This window comes from Halichoeres trimaculatus, unplaced genomic scaffold (genome assembly GCF_033239565.1).
Source record: "Halichoeres trimaculatus isolate MK-OKI-2021-1 unplaced genomic scaffold, fHalTri1.1 fHalTri1_scaffold_15, whole genome shotgun sequence".
Lineage (NCBI taxonomy): Eukaryota > Metazoa > Chordata > Actinopteri > Labriformes > Labridae > Halichoeres > Halichoeres trimaculatus.
In genome coordinates this window covers 33,936,919-33,952,914 of record NW_027437193.1, presented here as the reverse complement: position 1 = coordinate 33,952,914, position 15,996 = coordinate 33,936,919, and the positions used below count along the sequence as shown (strand labels likewise).

At 43.3% G+C, this 15,996-nt stretch overlaps 1 protein-coding gene across 1 annotated transcript in view; it reads right to left on the bottom strand.

Annotated features, from left to right (window-relative positions):
* Positions 1-15,996, bottom strand: part of LOC141804114 (contactin-associated protein-like 2) — a 46,576-nt gene that overhangs the window by 3,439 nt on the left and 27,141 nt on the right. Inside the window, exons 10-24 of the mRNA XM_074688390.1 lie at positions 15,640-15,802; positions 15,437-15,543; positions 14,829-14,948; positions 13,428-13,543; positions 13,201-13,285; positions 11,944-12,100; positions 11,501-11,628; positions 11,244-11,414; positions 10,906-11,124; positions 3,644-3,880; positions 3,162-3,395; positions 2,667-2,800; positions 1,591-1,684; positions 316-546; positions 156-230 (exon numbers count right to left, since the gene is read on the bottom strand). Of these exons, the coding sequence (XP_074544491.1) occupies positions 156-230; positions 316-546; positions 1,591-1,684; positions 2,667-2,800; positions 3,162-3,395; positions 3,644-3,880; positions 10,906-11,124; positions 11,244-11,414; positions 11,501-11,628; positions 11,944-12,100; positions 13,201-13,285; positions 13,428-13,543; positions 14,829-14,948; positions 15,437-15,543; positions 15,640-15,802 (2,271 nt within the window). The remainder of the gene's footprint in view (positions 1-155; positions 231-315; positions 547-1,590; positions 1,685-2,666; positions 2,801-3,161; positions 3,396-3,643; positions 3,881-10,905; positions 11,125-11,243; positions 11,415-11,500; positions 11,629-11,943; positions 12,101-13,200; positions 13,286-13,427; positions 13,544-14,828; positions 14,949-15,436; positions 15,544-15,639; positions 15,803-15,996) is intronic.

The window sequence follows — 15,996 nt, the reverse complement described above, 5'->3', positions numbered from 1 at the left end:
ATATTCAATGTTTCAACAATCCTGACTTTAGGAGCACTCATCGTTTGTAACGCAGCCTCACTGTTTTTCATTTATCGTCTCTAGCCTGAGCTGATCCACTGTGAATGTTCACTAAAAGCAGGCGTCACAACCGTGAAGAGGTTTCAGAGGTTTACCTCCAATTATCGCAGAGTTGCGGTCCACCTCGTCACTCCTGGCCTTGTCCTCATTGAAAGGAAAGACAGCTCCAGCTGTGAAGAGAGCACACACTGAGTTAGGACAGCAGCGGCTTTGAAATCTGATCATTTTTCCTCAGTGTCATCTCCCCGTCTCTACCAGCTTCTATGTGCCAGGGGTCGCTCGCTGAGGCCATCGGGGAAATAGTCAGAGGTGAGGCTCCACAGTTGGAAGGCACCAAGATCCCATGGGTGCTGACTGGAGCTGCCATGCCGGAGCGCAGAGCCGCTTTCAGTGGAGCCACACTGTTCAGCTGGACCCTCGACAGACAGCCCACGAAGCCCGGCGTGTTGTAGCGCTCTATGAGGATGGGGTCAATCTGTCCTGTTTCTGTGAGCAACACACAACAAACACACACAACAAACACACACAACAAACACACACAACAAATACACACAACAAATACACACAAGTTTTTTTTTGGACCAATGCAAATGATCAGCTGACTAAGAGGTCAAACATCCTGAGGTAACTTGGTTTGGAAAGATGTTTTTTCAAGGGGGACATTCTCGTGGCCCATTGTTTGTGTTTCCACCAAGGGCCAGAGACCCCGGCTGGTGGAACACATCAAACCAGGGATGTGTGGAGAAAAGAATGGATGGAGCTGCAACACACCACCAGACCAGTAGAGGGCAGTCAGACAATGACAAAGGCCATTCAGCAAAAATACAACCAGAGGAAGACTGACAGGCCGGCATCATTATGCACAGCGCCGCAGTTAGCCTGTTAGCATGGAGGGTATTCAGCCTGTGCTGGTTGTGATGGTTTTCATGTCACCATAGATGGATTCGTCCACAAGTACTTGAGTCAAAACAGCAGACTGCTCTTCCTCTACAGCATGAGGATGGCAGAGACCAACCAGTGTTTCCGCCTAACGAGCCACCCTGTTGATTAAGGACTGTAGGCTGTAGTATGCGCTCAGCACAAACATGACACAAATGAGATCTTCAGAAATGAGACGTGCAGAATCAGCACTTGAGAACACATGTGGCTTTAATACTTTTCAACACTCTGCACAGTATCTATTCCCAAACTGAAGGGGGCAGTGTATCGCAAATGCACTTCTGCCACAGTACCAAACCAGAGTAGAAGAAGTTATTTACATTGGCCTGGTTATGTTCAAACAGAAACAGGTTGATATGGTAACCAAAAGAGGGCGCCACATGCACACTACTAATGAAGTTTTGGTTAACATGAGATTAATTCAGCATCAGAGGTTTATAGGATGCAGCTGAGCCAGACTTCAAAGTGTGTGCAGGTCTTTGTGTGCTTACATTAACCCTTTAGAGATGACTTGTCTTTTTCTGACAGGTGCAGGAGTTCAGGTGACCTTTGGGTGACTGCACACATGCTCACACTCATCAGGATACTTACCAAAGACTTTACCCAGAAAGATGCTTTTAATCAAGTTGAACTGGATGTCGGAGGCTTCGGGCAGGGTGTACGTGGACACTGGGTAGTGGTCAAGCTGTGAGATACAGACAGAAACAAGAAAAGCTCCAACACTTCATTCTGACTGTGACAACAACTGAGCCAGAACCTGCTCACCCTACACTCACTGATGTAAAGTTCATGTTAATGCTCACTTATACTCACCTGGGGATGGCTCTTGATAGGGTTTTACTGATACCAATGCCTTTATTGATTCTGCTTATTGATCTGATTCTTTATTGATTACCCTAACAATTCCTCTGATCCAATGCTCTGGAAGTAAAAAAGTAGCTCTACAGGTTTTCCCTGTCAACAATATTTTATTGAGTTTATAAGTAAACAAATATGAAACTGGTCATTGGATCTAGATATCTCTGGATATAAATTTTCAAAAAGTGAAAATTACACATGACATGACGTTGACGTACTGTTTTGTTACATCTTATTGACTGAAATACGCTATCTAGTGTCTCAAAGTGGTTATAGCATTGTGTTGTTTAGAACATTGAACAAGTTGTCTTTCTGCTGAAGTCAGCCATGAGCCAGCACCTAACTCTGCTGTCATTTACCTGTTGGTATTTTCACATTTGGAGTTTCCAGTGATCTTTTTTAAAGAGTGTGTTGTGATGTGTTTCTCTGATGAAAATTCTGTTTTAAAACCAAAGTTGTATCAATGTATGCTAACCGCTAGCATATCAATGCGACTTTCTATATATATACTATGAGAGTTTTAATGGTGAGCTAAGATAGCTGGGGCAGACTAGTTGAGGTAAGGTCCAGCAGCTCTGGTGTAAAGCAGGGACTGGTTTAGCATTAAGGCTGACAATGTTGATTAACTGAACCATTTCTAATCTGTTCAGGAAACGGTTCTAGATACTTATCCCTACACTCAACATACAGCATTTGTTTTATCATCTCTTTCAACAGCACCAACACTATTACCACTTCTAATAAAAATAAAAAGTTCAACGGAACAGTGTAAAAACTAAAAGGACAGTGGACATGCAGGAAGCACCAACCTGTAGTCGTATCTCTCTGATGTTTCTGCTTATGTTCACAGAGTGCGGCTGTCCGTTAGCCAGGTTCCTGTGGTCAACGTCTATGGTAAAAGGCTCAGTCAGACCCCCAAGGCTGTATCTGATCTGGAGAGTGCCTGAACACACACACACACACACACACACACACACACACACACACACACACACACACACACACACACACACACACACACACACACAAGACATGAATAATAATATAATAATAATAATAATAGAATAATACATGAACCGAGAGTTAAACTCCTGAGTGTTTCCATAAAATATGCCCGTTAACATTTCATAACGTTTATTGTTCAACATTTCAACAGTTGATCCATGTTCTGTGCTGAATCCACCTCCTCCCTCCCACCCCGCCTCTGATATGAGCCTCATTCTGATACAGCCCGAGCTGAGCTGGGCTGAATAGGAAGCATGAGTCAAAAGTTAATCAATAAATCAAAACTGGTTCAGGCTCACCATTGTGCCTCAGCACCACAGCCATGTAGTCCGGAGTCCTTGAACTGATGTAGACCAGGATGCTGGGAGCACTGGAGGTGCTGAAGCTGAACACCAGCTCCTCCTGTGTCAGGTTTGACTCAAGTGGAGCGCCCACAGCAGGAGAGATCCTCAGCTCAGGCACAGGGTGAGTTCCCGCCTCAGGCAGGAAGTCATATCGCACCAGTGTTCCTGTTTCAAAGTAGCCGCCAACATCTACGACACAGGCACACAGGTGATCAGGAAGAGCAGCAGAGGAAGAAAAGAGGTGAAACACTCTCTCTGCTTCTGTGGCACATCTACTCTGTGGAAACATGAAGCTCAGTAATCCAGGCTGGCTCCCTGTGCTGTCTTTGTGGTTTAAACACCAGAAACTCACCTTTTAATCCAGATTTTAGTTTGGAACAATTGATTTTTCCCTGCTTCGAACTCAGAGGATCATATTCACCAACCGTAGGACGTACCATCGGTGCAGAAGGGTCCATCGTACGCGGTGAGGCTGCAGTCACAGGAATATCCATTGTACTGCTCCACACACTTCCCTCCATTCCTGCAGTGCATCCCGTATTTGTTGCAGTGGCCCTGGCAGCCTGGGTTCACCCCTGGGGTCACCTTGGCCCTCTCCTCAAGGTCAAAGGTCACACCGTTTATCTTTAGAGCGCGGATGCAGCCCAGGAAACCCCTCTGACCACTGGAGGCGCCTGCGTGTAAGTCATGGGGTGTGCTGTTAGTTTTGAGCAGAGCATTCTGGGATACTTTGTATAGACAGGTATTGACCTCTCCTGAAACACACAATAACACTGAGTACAAACAATTTCACTGAACAAAAATAAAACAATGAGTTTCACTGACCCTGTTCTTCTGCTAACCCTTCCAGACTCCACTAACCGATTCCCTCAACTAAATTCTAACCGGCCCAATCAGGGAAGAGCGACGGGAGCAAGGGAGTGGCGGGAGCAGTGGAAGTGACAAGCACACATAACATCAGCAGACTTTCATACTTGTTCCTTTGATTCTAAAGTTAATTTAACGGAAACAGCAGCAGTCGTCTAACGCCGTTATCACAGCTGTTTATCGTGTTCCTGTAGTTGTTTGTCTATTGTTCCTCAGCAGTGGCGCATATAAGCTACCTCATACTGTGGCTTGATGTGGATTGGTCTGTGGGGTGTCAACCAGAACGATTGTCCAATCACCAGCTTCTGTTTTTTTGCTGGTCCTGCCTCTGAAAACAAATCCTGAAGAGCTGCTACCCAGCTGGACTGGTAAAACATTTCTGTGGCGAATATATAAAACCGTCCGTCTGGCGTGTCAGGTTATCCTTCTTCACCTTAGCTACTTATTTCAAACCCAATAAATCCATACCTTTGGATCTGATGTTCCAAACTGAATCACTGAGTGGAGTTAAACCACATCCTGTGCTTCACTTTAAAAGGTTCACTGCAAACTACAGCCTGACCAATACAGGATTTTTGGGGCCAATGCCGATGCCAATAGCGATACTGGGGGCAAAAAAAGCCGATATCCAATATATCGACCGATATCCGATATATCGGCCAATATCCGATATATCTGATATATATGCTGATATAGATAATAAATTCATTGATATACACAGGATATAAACTGTATATAATCACAAATCATTATAATACCCATATACCCATTCAAAACAAAGACAGAACACTATTATAAAACAGTCAACATGAGAACTGTAGTTTAAACCAATGATAAATAAGAACAAGCTCTAAACACAATAATAAATAAAGAAGTCAAACTTTAAACACAGTAAGTAGAGAAAAAAGTCAAACTGTAACCACACAATGAGCATCTTACACTACGTTAAAATGCCGTATTATAGTCTTACATTACATAATGGCAGGCGTGTGAATTAACAGTAGCATTTATCATTTATTGTTTATCTCTTAAAATAGCAACTAACAAGACGTTAAAACGTTGTTCTATTGTCTTACATTAGATAATGGTGGACGGAGGGGGCGGGCACTCAGGCAGTGTGCAGCCCAACACACAGACACACGGGAACAGGAGTGACAGAATCTCCGCGGAGCAAATTTTTTTTATAATTGGCTACATTTTGGCCAATGTTGATTAATCGGTGAAAGGCATAATAGGCCCGATTAATCGGGCCCAACCGATTAATCGGCCCGTGCTCTGCTGCAAACACATTTTGTTGCCTTTATAGGTCACATATTTCTGCTATCTGTCATCTTAAAGTGTTACCATAGCTTTTCCACCACAGAAATAAGGGTCTAAATTTATAGTCCATGAGCCAAGGGCCCAAAATTGACCCCGACAATCGAACCGGTGGGCCATTTCTAATCTGTGTTTTTGACTTGCTACATGTTTGTAGTTCACAGTTGGGCATGATAGCCTTTGCTATCATCGGCGGCGTCGGTGGCGCAGTTGGAGAATGCGCTTGGTCGGTAATTGGAAGGTTGCAGGTTCAAGCCCAGCTCAGCTCTGCGACACATGGCGATGTGTCCTTGGGCAAGACACTTAACCCCTAGTTGCTCCCACTGCTGCGTCAGTGGTGTGTGAATGGGTATGAAAGGGCGTGATTGTGTTAGATGTACTGATGGATAGCTGTCATAGTAAAGATTGGATCCATGTGTGACTGTGAGAGCAAATGGGTGTGGATGGGTAAGTGTGACCTGTGGTGTACAGCAGCTTTGAGTGGTCCATGACTAGAAAAGCGCTATATAAGCTATATAAGCTCAAGTCCATTTACCATTACCATTTACCATTTGCAGACTGGTAGCTTAGTGATGGTTATCATACGTTGAATATATGGATCCCCATAGCAGCAATCTGAGAACTACCTATAGTACATGTTTGGTATTATGGGGCTTGGTGACTTTTGTGGACCACTCAGGATGCCTAAATCAACCCAATAAGTTCTAAACATATGACAGAACTTAAAAAAATGCATTATTGATTGCTCAGATCATATATGTGGCAGTTATAACCCTCTTTCTTTAAATTATGCATAGGCGGAAATAAGAATTTCATTTTTCTTCTATGTATCTATTCACATCAGAGACACTAGGTAATACTGACATTCTTTCAGACACCAGATTTGAAAACTTAAAGGTCTCAGCTTTCATTAGGTGCCAGACTTATGCATGTAGCTCTTATAATTTTGGAGACATACTCATTCATGTTGTTTTAGGTAGAATTTCCATAATCAGATCTAAGTGGGTAATTTGTATCAAGATTTCTATTGCAAAAATGGTCATTCTTTATGTTGCATATTTTTTACCAGTAGCATATGGAATTAGATTTGTGTCAAAAAGAATCAAACAAAAGTATTTAAATTGCAAAAAATATTTACAAATTTGAGAGATATAATCTAACTTAAGCAAAAAAATGTATTATTTGCAATTAAGATATTCGTGTAATTGTGTAAATTATTCGATTTTTACTTTTCATAAGTATCATTAGTTATTATTAGTTATTATTATTATTAGTTTGTTAACAGTTCTGTCGTTTTTTTCTCACTGATCAGACTTTCGCTCTTTAGCTTTTTCGTTTGCGCTGCCTGACTGTTTAATTGCAATATTTGGCACAAACCTCCTGAGTGGGTGGGCTTTATGTGGAATGCGTTCTCATTGGCTGGATAGTTTTTGGGTGACACCCCTTGCCCCAGATGTTGTTCTGTGCGGCGGGTGAGACCCTGTGGATGGTTTGTGCGGAGGGAAAACCAGCGGTTCACGATAAAGAAGTTCAGCATTTTTTGAATAAAGTGTAAGCATCTATCATATATGATGTCTGTTCTGAAATAAACGTTTTTTATGACATATGTCCAACAGAAAAAGAAAACAGCGTATTCATCCAATCTCCTGCTTGTCAAAAAATAAACTCTTTTCTTGGCATGGGTTAGTCAGCCGCAAGATGCTAGATGAGATCCGCTGGGGGAACGCTCCGCTACAAATAAGTTAGGACAGTCCCGGTGTTGTGCCAAGGTAGCTACCCCCGCCAGGATTCCTACCCCCTCCGCAGAGATGCACCTGCGCTGGGTGATGACTGCAGCAAATACAACAACGAATTGGGACCCGTCTACGCTCACAAACCACAATGACAGGCGGGTATGGAATTAATGCATCATATGGATTTAATAGGGCTCTCCAGCACTCCCACAGAAGCACGTCTGCACCACAAAAGTAACTTTGGAGCGCGCTTACACTCACTAGCTTCTTCGGACGCATATAAAATATGGATTTGATGATTTCTCATGAGAATATTGGCTCGGCCTGCCATGATTGCTACCCCCCTCATATAAGCCCAGTATGTGTTCCCAGATACTCCACAAGGGTGGACTGGCCATATGGCCGTTCTGGAGAAGTCCAGAACGGCCAGTGCTGCCGGTCCGCTGATGGCTGGTTCGACCGGAGACGTGATTTCCGTCTTATCTAGTGGGCGTGTCCTGTAGTCATTACGTCACTACATGACACGCCCACTACACTACACGCCCACTACACGACACGCCTCCATCTTGCAAGCCGGAGACAGATACACTTGCCTCGTCTCCCCCACTCACACTCAGTCGGCTACAGAAGAGAAAGGCAACAACTGAAATTACTCCATCGTCAGCTGTGACTTTGCAAAACAATGTAACTCTACACTCCATGACAAAAACACATGTCGTGTAAGTTGCTTATTAGTGAGATAAACAGAATTAAGGTAACTGGTAATTTACACGTCCACCATTATCTAATGTAAGAGTATAATATGGCGTTTTAACGTCGTGTAAGTTGTTTTTTTCGTGAGATAAACAGAGATAAATGGAACTGTTAATTCATACGTCCACCATTATCTAATACAAGAGTATTATACGGCGTTTTGACGTCATGTAAGCTTCATCTTTGTAAAATGGTATATGCATTATGCAACTGTTTACAGTTTGAAAACTTTATTTTTGAATATTTATTTTCATTGTATTCTTACAAAACAGTTTGCACTAGTTTGTTTGCACAAATTTGCCTTATTGCCTTATAAATCATTGTGTGTTTACAGTTTAATTTTTCCTCTTTATCATTGTGTTAACAGTTTGACTTTTTTTAATTCATCATTGTGTTTACAGTTTGACTTTATTATTATCTATCATTGTGTGTTTACAGTTTGACTTTATTATTTATCATTGCGTGTTTACAGTTTGACTTTATTATTTATCATTGCGTGTTTACAGTTTGACTTTATTATTTATCATTGCGTGTTTACAGTTTGACTTTATTATTTATCATTGCGTGTTTACAGTTTGACTTTATTTATCATTGCGTGTTTACAGTTTGACTTTTTTATTTATCATTGCGTGTTTACAGTTTGACTTTTTTATTTATCATTGCGTGTTTACAGTTTGACTTTTTTTAAAATTCATCATTGTGTTTAAAGTTTGACGTTTTTATTTATCATTGTGTGTTTACAGTTTGACTTTTTTATTTATCATTGCGTGTTTACCGTTTGACTTTTTTTAAAATTCATCATTGTGTTTAAAGTTTGACGTTTTTATTTATCATTGCGTGTTTACAGTTTGACTTTTTTTAAAATTCATCATTGTGTTTAAAGTTTGACGTTTTTATTTATCATTGTGTGTTTGCAATTTGACTTTTTTATACTTACTGTGTTTAAAGTTTGACTTCTTTCTTTATTTATTATTGTGTTTTAGAGCTTGTTCTTATTTATCATTGGTTTAAACTACAGTTCTTATGTTGACAGTTTTATAATTAAAGTTCCTTGTTTTAATAATTTAATAGTGTTCTGTCTCTGTCTTGAATCATATGGGTATTATAATTTGTGATTATATACAGTATATATCCTGTGTATATCAATGAATTTATTATACATATCAGCCGATATATCGGATATTGGTCGATGTATCGGATATCGGCTATTTTTTGCTCCCAGTATTGGTATCGGCATCGGCCCCAAAAATCCCATATCGGTCGGGCTCTAAAAACTAGTACCTAACTCTAAACTGAACCAGAACAAAACACCAACTACGTCACAGGGTGAGGGGGGGGTTATTGAGAGGTGGTTGAAAACAGCGCCTTTATGAGCTGCTGAATAAGTCGCTGTTTGTTTGTTGGAGTTTCTTTTTCGTAACTTGAAATGGAGGCAAACCTTAGGATCCAACAGGAGACAGCTACAGCAGGATACACACATTTTATCTTACAGACACTACATACTTTATCATAATTAATTATCACAAGTGTTTCTGCTTAAAGGTCCCATATTATGCAAATATCACATTATTAAGTCTTTTAGTGAAATTTTTGGGTCTTTGGCTTTCCTCTCAGCCCACAAAATGTGATATTTAATGACAAAACCTATACTGATGCTGAGCACTGTGTGTCATTGAAGCCTTTAGTAATGAAACATGTTTCCAAACAGCTGTTGAAGATTCAACGAATCCTCAGTCAGCCATCACTAAAGACGAGCAGCAGCTGTTTTTTTATCCTCTGTTGTTTGGTGGGTTTCTGTGTGGCACTACAGATAAACGGCTATGTATGCAGTTATATACATATATATTATTAGTTGCTAGGTGCTGCCCCAAGTAGCTGCCTGTTGCAGCAGCTCTCTCGTCTTTGTCCGTTTCTTGTAATTTTTTCGTCTCTTTTTCATCATCTTTGTATTTGGAGTGGATCATTACTTTGTATGGTTCATTGTTGGTCATGGACACCAAACTTTTTGTGGCTTCAGTGATATTTTTACTACTTTTCTCCCGTGTTTGTCTGGAGATCCTACATGTAACCATGGCTGCATTGTTTACAGGTGAAATTAGCTGTTAGCAGCCTGTAGCATGTCAATGCTAACTAGTGGAGGGCTTGATGATTTCCCTCGAGCTGAGGAGGAGGAGGTGAGGACGACGTGCGGGTTCTCAGGTGTGAGCTGGTAGGTGACGATGTGAACCTGTCCTTCCATCCATCGTTGTTGGGAACGTGGGATCTAGCTCCGGGGGATGGACGAGCTAGCTGTGCTAACCCAGCGGCATCATGCTGTTCACGGACGTGGCTGACGCAGCTGACATCGGACGCCGGCCCCACATTGGAGGAGCTTCTCCTGCTGTGAGCAGACAGGATCCAGGAGACAGAGACTGAACAGACTGCTGGGGAGGCTCAGTCCTGGACCCTGTGGAGGTGGAGACTGGCTGGGCTGGAGAGTGGTGGATGAGTGGTGGACGGGATGTCGTCATCTAATTTCTTATGGACCTTTTTGCACTTTCTATACACTTTCTTACTTTTGTTTTCTTAAATGCTGCAGGGACTCCTGAATTTCCCCTCGGGAATAAATAAAGTATTTTCTATTCTATTTCTTCTATTTCTATATACTGACGGACACAATAATGTGGCTCCAACTTGTTTCTTGGCTGATGGAAAACCAAACTGGTTCTAATGAAGAACTTGAATAGAGCCAACTCAGCACCAGCACCGAACACGCATCAAACAAGCGCCTGGTGAGGTGTGGAGTATGACAGTTATAGGGAACATCACATGGCATCAGGTGACTCTGTGTGTGTGTGTGTGTGTGTGTGTGTGTGTGTGTGTGTGTGTGTGTGTATGTGTGTGTGTGTGTGTGTGTGTGTGTGTGTGTGTGTGTGTGTGTGTGTGTGTGTGTGTGTGTGTGTGTGTGTGTTTGTATGTGTGTGTGTGTGTGTGTGTGCGTGTGTGTGTGTGTGCGTGTGTGTGTGTGTGTGTGTGTGAGAGAGTCGTACCAACATAAAGCTCGCTGTAGAACTCCAGCTTGGTGTGTCCCTGAGGAGGGTTGGGTCTGACCTCTCTGTGCCGTCCATCCAGCTGCAGCACAGCCTCCTTGATGTTCTTTTCTGCCTCCACCCGGTGCCACTGGTCGTCATTCAGGGGCACCGGGGAACGGACAGTGAGCTCCACCCGCTCTCTGCCCACGTCAAACGAGAAAACAACCACCGAGCCTCCTGAGGGAGGGAGGGAACAAGATGAAGAACAAACTTTGCTACGAGACTTGAAAACAACACATCAAGCAAGCAACATATAACTCTGACAGCCTGTGCAGTGTTCAGGGAGACAGACAGACCTCTGAGTTCAATGTGGAGGAAATATGTGGTGCCTAGGTTCTCCAAGAAGACTCCATGAGTGGAGGAGGTCTTGAAATAGAAGGAGATGTCAGTGCTGGTTTCTGCTCGGAAGGAGGGGAAGTGCAGGTAGGAGGCAGGGCTGCTGAAGGACGCAGCGTTCCAGTAGTTCCCTTCAGAGAAAAACAATGTGGAAAAAAGACGTCAGTTGTCAGAGAACCTGTGGATAAAAATCTGCCAGAGGAACGCAGACACTTACGGTCCCCTTGGCATCTAAGTGGCCCCACGGTCAGTTTGGCTTCAGAGCCCGCTCTGCCTGTATCCCCCACCGAAACCTGACGCACTGGCAAATGGTTTTTGTAAACCAGCAGGCCTGAATCTTCTTTCCTGTAATTACACACACACACACACACACACACACACACACACACACACACACACACACACACACACACACACACACACACACACACACACACACACACACATAAGCACACACACCAACCTCAGAGTTAAAATGTAAAAACATCGATGTATGCTGAATGGTCTGTCCACCAAATCTAAATTAATAATCTGGCCTGTCTCTTTAAATTTTAGAGTAGATTAGAGGAATAACTTTTGAATAAATCTGTTTTCTCCCGTTACATTGGGCTGTTACTGGTTAAACAAAGAACTGATCGGGCTGAGAGTTCGTCGTCTTACCAGGATCGCAGGTCAGCGTCACAGTTGCAGAAGTATTTGGGGTCCGTACAGTTGTGTTCAATGCCACAGGAACACTTCTGAATCCCTGGTCCTGAACCCCCCCAATAAAAATGTCTCTCATTGGCTCTTCCTACCCACCAGGTAAAAGGGGCGCCCTCTGCAGGTGAAACAAACAGACTGAAGTCACACTTACAGGTTGATAAGAACAGCTGATAGCTTATACTAAATGCCAAGTTTGACATTTCTCTTTGGCATACCTTGTTTGTGAAGGAGTTTGCAGCTTGAGTTAGTTTAAAAACTGATTTTGTAAAAATTGTGAACAAAAATATTTTTTTTAAAAATGGGGTTAGTGAGGTTTTGTTAGTTGCAACACATTTCTGAGCAGATTAGGCCCAAAGTCTCAGTGAGGACTAGTTGTTTACTGGGTTGGCTATAGTGACCCCTGTGGTCAGTGTCTGTAGTGTTCTTTTGGGATTAAGACTCTGTTTCCCATGAGCAACGTCACCAACAGTCATGAGGACGTGACTCTTACCAAGGCACGCATTTGTTTTGGAGAGCAGATCTTCTTTTTAAAGCAAATTTTCTTTCCTCAATAGAACTTTTCCCAGTATGCAAAACTACCAGGTAATGCATTTATTGTTTGAAAGGTGACAATCATCAAACTTTGTAAACTTAGTTTGTAGTTTAGTGTCCAGAAGGCTAGGAGACTGTTTAGTGTTCCTCACAGCCCGGTGCTCTGAGATGTGTCTGTAACGTATAACGTTAGTGAATCCTGGTTCTGTCCTACCAGAGCTCATCTACCAACTCCAACCTCACCAAGCAGAGCTAACGTAACCTGGCTCTTCATTTTATTGATAGACTCTCAAGTTTGAACAGACCACTGCAGAATAACTGCTGACTGTGGGTTAGAGGCAACATTAGCACAAACACATAAGCTCCTGTGTTAGCCATTAGCCTGTGTATTAGCCGTTAGCTCATGCTCTAACTCTCTCCTGTTTCTCTTTCTTCTTCTCTTCTGTCCTTTTTCTGTCTGACAGTTAGGCTCCAGTGTCCACCATCACTACAAAATGAATCACAGAAATCATTTTCAGCAGAGAAAAACACAGATCTCTCTTCTCTCTGCTAAGCTTTGTTAGCCAGCGCGGTGATGTCATAGAGACTTCGAAGTGCCGTGAAGCAATTCGTCTCTTTTCAAACACATTTGGGAACCTGAAGTTACGAAGTGTGTGTTAATAGAAGATCAGCACAGATGTTTACCTGGAGTGTTCAGCAGTCGTGACATTCGACAGGCGTATGCTACATACTGCTCACAGTAGCCTGCGCTGCTGGTGACGGACAGAACCTAAGGGGAGGGAGTGAAAAAGACACAGTCTTAGTTTTACTGCATCATTTATTACAAACATCAGAGGCGTTGATGATTTCTGCTCCTTTTGTTTGAAAACTGTCCAGCCCAGGATTGGAGTCAGTGTGGAGGGACAGCGTACCTGTTCATCAGTCACATTGTAAGTGATCTGCATCACAGCCCTCATGTCCTGGTCTGTGCTGGTAACTGAAGTCTGAGGGGACAGATTGTTCTTCAGTGTGGTCCAGACTTTCTCCTCTGTGGAACCAGAAAACAGACCATCGTTTTGTGGTTCATGTGGAGAGCTGCTGTAAACAAAGCTGAGTATGTGATCAGGGACGGTAACAAACAGTTCGCTGGTTTTCTCCAGAGATGCATTTTACTCCATGTAGCTCCATGGAGGAGGTTAACACAGCTCTGAGTTTCTGCTGTGGGTCAGTTGTGTGGAGTCTGTCCTGATGGTCAGATCACTCTGCCAGCTGATGGCTTTGTGAAGCTCTCTGACAGCCAGAAATAAAACTCACCATGACAAACTGTGTCAACTGAATCTCTTATTCTCCTCCTTCCACCACGCCATACAAAGATCTTTCATCCTTAGCTTCCCATTGACTGACTGCGAGAATTATTTCAGGAGAGGATTTTTTAATACTGATCAACTTCTACAAAAAATACTGAAAAGCTTGAACGTTTGAAATATTTTTCAAAGTTCTTTTAGTGGTAGCAATAATCATTCATCTTTTCAAGATTTATAAAACGGAAAAACACTCTTTGATGCACGTATGAAGGGAGCCAGTCAAATTGAGCCTTCTGACTTTGTTTGAACCCTTCAGGCCTCAGTGGTCTGTATGAGTGTTGGTGTTGGGAAAGTGTCCTTGAGGTAGAAAAAAACACAATTGACCTTTGGCTTAATCTGTTCCCAAACTTAATGATCCAATCACAGTGCGTTTAGCTTTTCTCATACACTCACACATCCTCTGCAGGGATGTCTGTTGAAATGCCTTGTAGAAATCTGTTTTCATTCAGGTTTTGTTGAGGTTTTTCAGAGATTTTAGGCTTTAAAATGGTCAAATGGTCTGTAAATTTAGTCTGTAACTGAAGCTTTTTATTAACCTCCTCAACAGTAAAACCATTCATATCTCCCAGTGGACTTTAGAGGGGACTGAAAGATGATCTGTCTTCTTTCTGTCTCCAAAAATCATCAACATCCTGTAAAACATCTCCCTCTGTGACACCTGCCAAAGCGCCTGTGACTGAATGATGATTGGTTTTCTAAATCAACTTTAGGGGCTTGGCTTAGCCAAGGTCAATCGTGGAACCCCCCCCCTGCACGTTTCACAGCTGCCCCTCCTCACTAACACCAGATGGAGTATGCTGAGGTGGAGGGAGAATCTGCAGCTGCGAGTTTCGTAAGTGAACGTGAAGTTTCTGAAAGTATCAGTGATCTTCAGCATGTAAGCGCTGAAGTCATCAGACTGATACAACAAAACGTCGGCTCACATTCAAAACCAATGAAGCCACTTTTCTTCATGAGGAGACATCTGACCTGTCATGTCACAGCTGACTCTGAACGGGGCGATGGATCCACTCCCGTCTGGGTCGATCCAGTAGCTCCCTGAGCCTTTCCCCTGGTGCCTGTACTCCTCACAGGACTGCTGATACATGGCTGCAGAGGATAACACATCAGTCAGAGCCTGTGTGTGTGTGTGTGTGTGTGTGTGTGTGTGTGTGTGTGTGTGCGAGTGTGTGTGTGTGTGTGTGTGTGTGTATGTGTGTGTGTGTGTGTGTGTGTGTGAGTGTGTATGTGTGTGTGTGTGTGTGTGTGTGTGTGTGTGTGTGTGTGTGTGTGTGTGCGAGTGTGTGTGTGTGTGTGTGTGTGTATGTGTGTGTGTGTGTGTGTGTGTGTTTATGTGTGTGTGTGTGTGTGTGTGTGTGTGTGTGTGTGTGTGTGTGTGTGTGTGCGAGTGTGTGTGTGCGAGTGTGTGTGTGTGTGTGTGCTAGTTTGTGTGTGTGTGTGTGTGTGTGAGTGTGTGTGTGTGTGTGTGTGTGTGTGTGTGTGTGTGTGCGTGTGTGTGTGTGTGTGTGTGTGTGTGTGTGTGTGTGTGTGTGTGTGTGTGTGTGTGTGTGTGTGTGTGTGTGTGTGTGTGTGCTCACAGGTATGGCAGGTGGCTCCGGTGTAGCCTGTGCCGCTACAGTTGCAGCTGAATGAGTCCCAGGTCTGTGAACAGCTTCCTCCGTGCTCACAGTGGTTAGGAACACACCTGACCGACACACAGAGGAGGAAGGGAGGAGAAGAACCATGAGAACGTTCCTTCTCTTCTTTAGATGACATCCTCACCACCCTTCAAGCTGAATACCTGTCTATGATGGCACACATATCCAGGGTGACGTTCTCAAAGGTCCCAATGAGGCCCTGCTCCACGGCCCTGAGGTCAGCTAGGTGGTCGTCCACGTGGATCATCTGCATGCATCCCTGGAAGGAGCGCTGCAGCCATCGGCTGCTGCTCGGCAGGAAGTAGCCTACAGAGACGAGATAGAGGTCTTGAACACGCGTCGTCAGAAGTTTTAAAACAAATGCACCACTCCCTTTTATTTTGTGGCCTTTTGTGTAGGCTATGAAAATCAGGCGAGTGACACTGAGAGGAAAAAGTAAATGCAACTAACAGACAGACAGACCAGTAGAGGGCTGCAACAACAATGAAGGCCGTTAAGCA